Source organism: Camellia sinensis, chromosome 8 (assembly GCF_055761805.1).
Source record: "Camellia sinensis isolate YWXY chromosome 8, ASM5576180v1, whole genome shotgun sequence".
Classification (NCBI taxonomy): domain Eukaryota; kingdom Viridiplantae; phylum Streptophyta; class Magnoliopsida; order Ericales; family Theaceae; genus Camellia; species Camellia sinensis.
Genome location: NC_138968.1, coordinates 62066813 through 62076976, shown reverse-complemented (window position 1 = coordinate 62076976; position 10164 = coordinate 62066813). Strand labels below are relative to the sequence as shown.

At 34.3% G+C, this 10164-nt stretch overlaps 1 protein-coding gene across 1 annotated transcript; it reads right to left on the bottom strand.

The window, feature by feature from the left end:
• Nucleotides 1–6102: 6102 nt before the first annotated feature.
• Nucleotides 6103–9594, bottom strand: LOC145797792 (WAT1-related protein At1g09380-like). The gene is made up of 7 exons (XM_082885210.1): nucleotides 9413–9594; nucleotides 8908–8967; nucleotides 8691–8807; nucleotides 8313–8562; nucleotides 6797–6955; nucleotides 6382–6533; nucleotides 6103–6241 (listed from the first exon to the last, which is right to left on the bottom strand). The coding sequence occupies exons 1-7, from the start codon at nucleotides 9586–9588 to the stop codon at nucleotides 6103–6105; spliced, it is 1053 nt and encodes a 350-aa protein (XP_082741336.1). The 5' UTR covers nucleotides 9589–9594.
• Nucleotides 9595–10164: the final 570 nt, after the last annotated feature.

Sequence of the window (10164 nt, the reverse complement as noted above, 5' to 3'; positions counted from 1 at the left end):
AGGCCCCAATATGATATAAAATATGTGTTGATCATTGGGGTTTGAGGCCTAAGTCCAGGCCGGTCATGTCCAAACTTTTAGGGGCAGGTTTGGGTCATGACAGTTTATGTGTATGTATGTGTCTACTACCGTTGATGAAGTTATTGTTGATGATGATGTTGTTGTTGATGATGTTGATGTTAATGATGTTACTATTGATGAAAATGAAGTTGATGTTGATGAAAATGAAACAGGGGATTGGAAGAGAGCTACGGGGTTTTTTCAGGGTCGAGGAAACCCGATCCCCGTTAGGGAGCAGGGGGTAATGGGTTCCCCACCGGGGATCGGGGGCTAGGACTTGGAATTTTGTACCTTCGGGGATCAAGGACGAGGAGTGTGATCCCCAGCCCCACCCCAGCCCGTTGTCATTCCTATGTAAGTGGCATAGCCAGCCATCACCAAGACCATGGCGACGAGTCAGTCTAGGCGAGCACACCTGACGTTCTTAGCCGGAGACGGTGACTACATGAAGGGAGTGGTGGGGCTAGAAAAGGGCTTAAGGAAGGTCAAGACTGCTTACCCACTTGTGGTGGCGGAGGAGCACTGACGTGTGCTGGTGGCTCAGGGTTGTATAGTTCGACAAATCGAACCAGTGTACCCACCTGAGAATGGGACAAAGTTTGCCTGTGATCAACTACTCCAAGCTTCACATCTGGGAGGTAACTCTTTATCTCTAATTTTTTTACTATGAAACACAATAAATTATTTAATAAGTGTTAATTTGACAAAGAAATTTCATTACATAGAAAATGAGATCAAATTAGTTCAATCATTAAAAGGAAAATAAATTGGTATAGAATGAGATTAAATTACCAGTAAGCGATTGGAAGCAATGGAGATCGAAATTATCAACTTAAAGAAGTTCAATCCCTAAACATCTTACGATTGATGATAGCTGCTGAGAGATAGCGTGCATCGAATGCCATAAACTCGCCAATCTCAAGCTATTGTTCGTATCCATCCATCTTGCACAGTCGTAATCCAAAACATTTTCCTCAATCTATGTCCTTAAAATTCCAAAATAAATTAGCCAATTTAAAATCGGTGCTCTATTTGTTAATATAGAAAAATATTCCCGGAAAATCTCTCTCATAAAAGAAACAGAGAGAGAGAGAGACTTTTATGCTTTGTTTGGTTGGGAGATTTAGGGAGGGATTTGGAAATGGAAAGAGAAAGGGTATGTGAAATTAGGTGAAATGTAGGTATATTTTATTCACATTGCACCTGCCTTTTCCATTTCCTTTTCCAAATCTCTCCTCAAATCCCCAACCAAACATAGCATTAGGGTTTGACCTTGTAGAAGATGAGGCCTCCTGATTTATTGATGATGTAGAGACTTTAAATAGAGGCCATTTTTTTATGTTAAAGCGAGAGCTTTGCTAATTGCTTTGATGGAAAAGAAGCTACTTCGGATTATTCTGTTGTTGGTTTGCTTTCTTCTGCACTCTTTTTAGTGCAGAGTTGAATGGAGATACCCATGAGTTATGGGTCAAGTTAGGTCGGTCTGCTATCTGCGCAAGCTTAACCTAGTATTATGCCGTATAGGAATGGCAAAGGGCAAGGGCAGGGCAAGGGATCACACTCCCCGTCCCCGATTCCCGAAGGTACAATATTTTTTGTCCCTGCCCCCGATCCCTAACGGGGAACCTATCACCTCCCATACCCTCTCCTTCTAACGGGGATCAGGTTTCCCCGACCCCGAAAAATCCTCATGGCTTTCTCTTAATTCCGTGTTTCATTTTCATCAACATCAACTTCATTTTCATCAACATCAACATCATCAACCTCAACATCATCAACAACAACATCATCAACAACAGTAGAAACACACACACACACACATAACCAAAAAAAAAATGGAGACAGATAGAGAAAGAGAGAGAGAGCTACGGGGATCTGCTCAGATCTGCCGGAGGATGAGGCGACGACAGTGAGGAGGAGGTGACATCGCAACGTACTGCCGTGGAGGGGGAGACGACGCCGACTCCGAGAAAAGAGAGAGTAAGAGAGAATAGAGGGAAAAGACAAAGTCAGATCAGATTATAGGGGATATAATAGAGGGGGGTTTATATATATGAATGGATAGAGGGGTGTTATGGTAATTTCAATTAGGGGAAACAGGAATAGGGACGGGGATGGAGACGAGGATGGGCTGAGGCTGAGGCAGAGGCTGAGGCTGAGAAATGTATCACCATTCCCGACCAGAAAATTATTGGGTATTTATTTTCAAATATCATCCCCGACCCGTTCATGGTATTTTTCGGGAAAAAATCATTCTAATCGGGGTCAGGGGGTCGGTTCCCTGTCGGACTCGGTTCAAATTGCCATTCCTAATGCCATATTAGGATTTCTACAGAAAGCCGACAATTATGAGGCCCCGTTTGTTTTTCGCTATCACAGTCCACTCCGAATGTGATAGATGAATAGTAAAGATAGCTCATGTTTGTTTTGGTTTTGGAGCTCCGAATTCGTAGTCCCTTCGGACTACAATAGGTTTTGGTGAGGGGTATTAGCAATCTAGGCTGGAAGATGGAATTAGCAAAATAGTCGGTTTGGATTAGGTGTTGCCGGACTTCCGGCCGGTCAACTGGTCAATTGCATTTTTTTTTTACTTGACCTTTTTTTTAAACATTAATGTTTAATGTTTTTGTATTTTTTGTGAAGTAAAAATTATTGTTTTATTTATTTTATTATTTTATATAAAAATAATTTAATAATTCTCACACTAACAACTATTATCAAAACAAACACAATTTTACTAATCATCTCACTATCAATCCCCTCGCTATTAATCATTTTCATTCTACCTCTTAAAACAAATAGGGCCTGAAGGACCAAGGACCAAACAACATGGGTCATTTTCTCCTCAGGTCATGGCCCACAATTATAGTTGAGTGATGCATTAGTTTGGCTCTTAGAAATTGGATTGTTAGATTAGTGTTGTCCATCTAATTAGTCCATGCACTTTGAGTGAATCTGAAAGATTTTAAATACATTCATAAAATTTCCCTATACATTCTGTGGGGGCCGAGAAGGGGGAGTCGTAGAGATCCCGGATAGTCGAATCTCGGAGAGTCGAGATTCGAAACACTCGGCAATTGGCTCGCATGTTCAAATCCAACCCTATTCGGCCAAATAGCTGATTAGGCAAGGGGACGAGTGAGGGTCGATCTATTATAAGATGTGCCGAATATGAGTTGGAAATGGACCTAATCCCGAGGCCCATGGAAGAAAAGATATAAATAGAAGAACATCAGCCAAAAAGAGGTATGTGAGAATTGTAGTGCTTAACTTAGAATATAAGTATTCCTGAGTGTGGTTACTGACTTGTCCGTCGGAGTGCTAATTCTGGCACCCCCGCCGGAGTGTTTTATTCTTTTTCAGGTGACCGGAAGAGGATCACGAGCGTTCCCTAGGATCAGAAGAGTATTTTCAAATCACATCTCCACACATTCATATGTACAAATGTTTTTCCTTTAAGGTATTGGGTTTATAATTCATATATTTGGCCTATTTAGAAACTCCCCTTCAATTTGTGGTTGTTTCATAGCTGCAAATTGTTATTGGGTGTTTAACCTTATCATGGAATGTCTTTCAAATGTTGGCTCAATCTTGGCTACATGTTTTTGTCAACAAAGGAATTAAACTCAAGCCATCAATAATGGTCTTGGATATTGGTTAGATTTTTTTTTTCTTTTTCTTTAAGCTTTGTTTGGATCATAAATTTAGGTAGAGATTTAAAAATGGAGAAAGAAAATGTGATGACAATGTAGATGAAATATAAATTAAAAAATTTTCATTTTTTTTTTCTTTTTAAAATTTTATTTAGATAGTCATGTTTTGAACACAACGAAATTGTTTTTGAGAGAGTGAAAAAGGGTAGCCCAAGTCAATTATCTGCACCACAGCCCATTACTGAAGTTGAGTTCTTTTGTGATTTGTTTATGAGGCAATCTTGGCTTGACATTGCTTCGTTCAAATTGATAATAGTACACGTCCAATCTTTAGGCCTATCTTATCTTTGAGAAGTTGTTGCATATGATTTTTATTTGGATTGAAATCTATTGGTCATTAGTGATTTGGACAGATTACGAGTCCTCTAGTAATCATGGAAGGCACAAAAATAACGTGAGACATTAGAGAGAGAGAGAGAGAGAGAGAGAGAGCTAAGGCAGTCTTGGTGACAAGAGATAATGGTAGTGAATGAAATACTAGGAGTTGGAATGGGAATGGAAGTGGAAGCTCCCGCCCCTCTTTGAATAATTTGGTGACAAGAGAGAATGGTAGTGAATGAAATATCCCTCAACTTTGACCACCAATTCACGGTCCATGGTGATATTGCACAGGGTCATAAATTGATTAGGGAATCCATGATTGTGCCAACGACCTCAAAGAGGTTCTTAACCCTACTCCTATCATAGGCAAGTATAAGAACTCCAAATAGTTTAGCAAGCTAAAATAGTTTTCAAGTAGTTAGATATTCGCTAAGCGAGCAATTTGAAAAGGGCGATTGAGAGACGTGTGACTTGCCACGTGAGAATCCAAATACATGTGCATACGAAGTCATCACCAAATGAATCACTTCCACCAATTTGAAGCGTAGGGGAATGCCAAATTGGCACAAGCGTAACCTCCCATTTGAAATGGAGAAAATGATCCCTCAAACTCAAACTTGCATTTTCAAACTAATGAGCTTTTTCCGTTGCGTCAAGTGAAACCTCTTTAATTTTTCTATAAAAAAAAGCTCACAAGCTCTTTTAAAACTTTTTATTTGCTTGACTTATTAATTTGATTTAAGGACAAATTATACTAACGGTCCCTATTATTTGGGACTTGTGTCATTTTGGTCACTGACTTTTCAATTGTAACACATTTAATTCTGAATTTTGAATCTTATTCTAAATAATGACAATTGAAAATATCATTACTCAATTTCAATGGCAAAGTGGTCAATTTAATAAAATATAAACTAATTTGACAAAAATAAATGTCAAAAAAATATTTTAAAATTTTTAAAAATTATTTCTACTCACCAGAGATAAAATTATATAAAATTAATAAATCTTTTACAAATTTATTTATTTTTTTACGAAATTCATTTTTATAATGTGTTTGGATGATGATAATTATGTAATGGATGGTTGTTTTTATTTTCATTAAATTAGTTTTTTTTTTCAAAACTCAAATGTGGCAGCAACTTTGATATCATTATTAAACCAATCTATTAAATCAAAAAATCCAAAATAAAAAATATTTCATATATTAAATATATTGATTCCTAACAACCACACATTACATGATCATCATCCAAATACATAATAAAAAATAATTTGGTAAAATAAATAAATAAATAAATGCGTAAAAGATTTATTAATTTTATATAATTTTATATAATTTTTTTGACATTTTTTTTGGTCAAATTAGTTTGTATTTTATCAAATTGACGATTTTGCCCTTAAAATTAGTAATGGTATCTTCAATTGTTTTTATTTGGAATAAGATTCAAAATTTAGATCAAATGTGTCATAATTGAAAAGTCAGGGATCAATGTGACACAAGTCCCAAACTATAGGGATTGTTAGTGTAATTTGTCCTTGATTTAATCTTGGATCTTTTTCATTTTGAGAGTTATATTTGTGTAATAATAATAATAATAGACTTCTCCATCATTTTTGGATTTGCGTTAACTATGATCAACCTTGTCTTCGAGAGGTTTTGAGCTCAATAAACTAGGGATATTGAGCATCAATAATGCCGTGTTTATTTATTGTATGTATGGGATGAAAAGCAAAAAGAAGATAAAAGTGAATAAAATATAAGATAAATTTTTAATCAAATTTTCCTTCTCTTTTTCTTTATCTCTACAAATCTCTGCATAAATTTAAAATTCAAACATAACTTTAGAAAATGAGGAAGGAAGATCAAATTAAAAACAAAATTTGCTTGGCATAGTAATTCCACATTATTTTTCTTGTTATTATTGTTATGTTTCTAAAGCATGTGGGTTTCCTCCTCATACATGATTGTATGAAGATTGTGATTGCCATTTGAAAGCCCCGAAAACTAAATTTCCATGTCACTTTTCACTACCGCTTGCTTCTCTTCCTCTCTATCCTCGGCATTATTCTTTGCATTCATTTCTTTGTTCTTTCCCCAAAGAACAGCATAGAGCCCTATAACGATCAAGCCAGACCCTACAACACTGATAACAAACCGCATAAAAGAATGATCAGTCTATTTTGAAAGTGCTATAGTTGTTAATTCAAAGTAGATCATAGAATAACAAGAAATGAATGTCGATTCAAGTTTTTTTTTTAAAAAAAAAGACAAAACAAAACGCACGTTCCAACATATATTTTCTCTTCAAGTAGACACCAACTAAGAATCGCCACGATAATGAGCAGCAAGGGATTGAACACTGAGACATACAAAGGACCTTTTCTCTGGATGCACCATGACATTAGGTAAAATGCTGCTGCAGTACACACAATTCCCTGAAATACACAGTTTTAATGATTTTGTTATTATTATTAGTGATTGTCTCAATTCACTTCACATCTTCGTATAAATTGTACATTTTACTTTAACACTCAGAACTAAAAATAGAAGGATTTAAAACAAAAAATCTTGTATTTCCTTCAACTATTATAATCACCATGAGTCTTTTACAAAGAGACTATTAATATTAGTCGATACTAGACAATATCAATTTATATAGTATAACTACTAAAAAATTTAAAGTTTAGGTAATACATACCCCATAAATACTTGAAAAGGCTCGAATTCCAGGTGTCAACGACCAAGCAGAAATGTTATGGTCGGCACAAAAACCGATAATCCCACATTGAACGGTCGCCATTAAACATACTAATGTTAATGTTGTGTATGGTGCTGCATACTTCTCACTCAGTTTTGCCTGTATAATTCAATAATAAATCAATAATATCCCAAAAAAAAAAAAATCAAAATTATTAACCATAGTATTATGCAATATACTAATTACGGGTGTTTTGGGAAGGTTGTTAAAAGTTATTTTTTTGACTTTTTTTTTAGAGAGGAAAGTGGGTTAAAAGTTGAAAAGTGATTTTTAACCCACTTTCCAAAATAGACCTTAGAAAATTGTGGCTATAACTAATTGCAGGTTTAACTAATTATAACTTGATGGTCTGTTTGTTTTAGTGAAAATATTTTTCAAAGAAGAGTGTTTCAAAAATTTGTATCTGCAAACTCTAAAAATGATGAGCTAACTGTGTGCTAGTGGTAGTGGTGGCGGAGACATCATAGGGTGGCAATTATGGTGATGATCGTGGTGGTGGTGCAAAGCTTGAAAGCTCAATTCGTAATTGCTAGAGCTAAATCTAAGGCTACCACCTTAGTTGTTCTAGTAGCTCCTTTGATTTAGCGTAAGGAGGGTTGAAGTTCTATAGGATAATAGCTTTGGGCTATTTGAAAGCTATGCTATATAGGACGAGATAGCAACGGTTGGCTACTAGCTCTTGCTAGGTCTTTAGGAGCTATAGCTTTACGAGAGAGAGGAGCAACTATCTTGCAAGAATTGTGGATCCTAGATAGGATTGGTTTGAGAAATGGGTTAATTTTGTGGGTTTTTTTTTTTATTTTTTTAGTTACTTTAATTTGGGGTTAAAAAGTTTTATTTGGAAAGGACTTTTGACTTTTTTAACTTTTTTGTGAGAAAAAGAATGTAATGATTATGAGTTAAACGTGATGTTTTGTCTTATTAGACTAAAAATCCTATTTTATTTTTTATGGCTAAAATAGCCAAAAAAAACCGCAAACTTTAACTTTCCAAATGAAGCCATATTTGTTGGGTGGTGATAATGGTGACGGTGAGGAGGTTAGTACCCCAAATGTTTTTGCATTTAAGAAGTGACAATTTTATATCTAATTACACTAATTTTTTTGTTGATCATAATAAGCTTTTTTTATCGATTAGATTTTTCGTTGTATTGTACCAGCAACTAAAAACTGTAGAGAAAATATTTTTGAGAATAAAATAAAAATAAAAAAAATGACTAGAAATTCAAAAATTGATCTCGGAATCAAGCAAAAATTTTTTATGCAAATATTTCACACGGTGTGTCCGGTTGTGTGATTAACTTATGTGTAAATAGAATATTAGAATTATTGTTTAGAAAAACATATTTTGCCAGCACATAAAAAAGCATTAATTTTTAATCATAAACAATTCACTAACTTTAAATGTTAATAATTAAATGGTGATAATATTATCGATTGATTGGGATAGTACTTACTTGGATACTGAACCATATTGCCCAAGAGACAGTGCTAGCTATTATTAAAATGGGGCCCAAGATGAAGTTGTTGGCATGATTGGTAGAGTTTTCTTTCGCCATGTTCTCTGCATACTTCCAATGAATGCTTGATCCCCCTATCACTGTACGCCCATGGTACAATGACAACAACATTGCTCCACCTACACACACCACTGTCCCAAAAATCTTGGCTTGTCCTGCTTTTCTCTTAATTCCCACACTTTCCAACCTACCAAACATCAAAATATATATATATATATATATATAATATACATAATCATCATGTAGAAATAAAAATAGATGTAGATGAGTAATAAGCAATTCATGTGATATTTTTACAAATATGTAATAAAATACCCAAAAGGAACCGCAAGAATAAAAGTGAGTGCGGGCAGCAAATTTGTGAGGGCACAGGCAATCGTAGGAGTAGAATTATGGAGCCCAACCAAGTAAAGAACTTGATTCATTGTTATCCTGTGCATTTCATCCCCACATAAATTACTTTAAAATAAATAAATAAACTGAACTCTATTTTTACAAAAGAAGGGTTGGGTTGAATGTTTTGAGGACTTACCCAAAAATGGAACACAAAAACATCTGGAAGAAAATGGGCAGCGTCATCCTTGGCCTTGTTCTGCAGTTATAAGGTGTAAAAATATTAACATAACAATTAATGCATCTACTAGCAACACCTATGATCTTATGGTTTTGATCATTTTTTTGTCTTCAATTTTTAGTGAATATTAATCATAAATTTAAAATTCTAAATATTATTTTCAGTTTTTTTTTCCTTTTTTTTTTTTTTTTTTTTTTTTGTGTAGTATTGTTGCAATTGCTAGTAGCCTATGTTATAATTCACGTTGGCTACAAATCTCATACATCTATATATATATAATAAAATGGGTCATGCTATACATATTTTACTACATATTTTTGTAATAAATGTTAATTTTGTAATACAGTTATGAAAATTTGTATTTTACGAATAAAAATTATACATTTTTTAATAATACTACACACATTTTTTTTTTGGTAATGTTATACATTTTTTTAATTAAAAAAAAAAAAGTCTTTTATACCTCTCCAAGAAGTATGCGAAGGGAGCTATAACAATGGTGGCAAAGACTTGCCGGTAGGCCACGTGGACGAAAGCGTTCATGCCGGAATCCATGGCAAGCTTCGACAGAATGTTCATCCCTACATAGCCCACTTGTACAATCACCATGACCAACAGTGGCAACAAATCACCCTCCATTTTTCTTCTTCTTAGTAATATTTTCTCTCAACTAATTCTTTGGAGAGAGAGAGAGAGAGAGAGAGGGGGAATATATTGAGAGAGGGAGAAAGAAAATGAATACAGGTATAAAGAGAGGGAGACGGTGATTTGTTTTTTTTTTTCATTAATTTGTTTACCTTTTTTTCTGAGTGATTAATAGAAATGTTCTTTCATTTCTGGAAATCACTGATTGCTCAATTAATTGTCTAGATCTTTTGACATTGTGGCAAATTTTTCATATCATGGAATTAAATGCGAGATTAGTAATATACTAAGTATAGTCTCCAGCAAAAAAACTAAACCTTAGGTCTCATTTGGGAAAAGAATTTTTAGTAATTTTTTGATTTTTTGACTAAAATATGATGTAAAACTAATATATTTGTGATGAATTTTTGATTTTTTACGAAAATATGTGTAAAAAATATAAAGAAAATGGAATCTTTGATTTTTTGATATAAATTGTTGATTTTTTAATTTTTTTAATAACTTTTTAACTTTTTAATTAAACACATCACTTGTCAAACAAGACCTAAAAATTATAAAGCAACTTTTAAT

Bases quoted from the DNA above. Each gene is read 5' to 3' on its own strand.
- LOC145797792 (XM_082885210.1), bottom strand. From the start codon at position 9,588: ATGGAGGGTGATTTGTTGCCACTGTTGGTCATGGTGATTGTACAAGTG. The intron at 8,563-8,690 runs GTATTTTATTAC...GATGTTTGGTAG, and splicing joins ATTCTTGCGGTTCCTTTTGG to GTTGGAAAGTGTGGGAATTA. The intron at 6,534-6,796 runs GTATGTATTACC...TGTGTATTTCAG, and splicing joins CCTTTTCAAGTATTTATGGG to GGAATTGTGTGTACTGCAGC.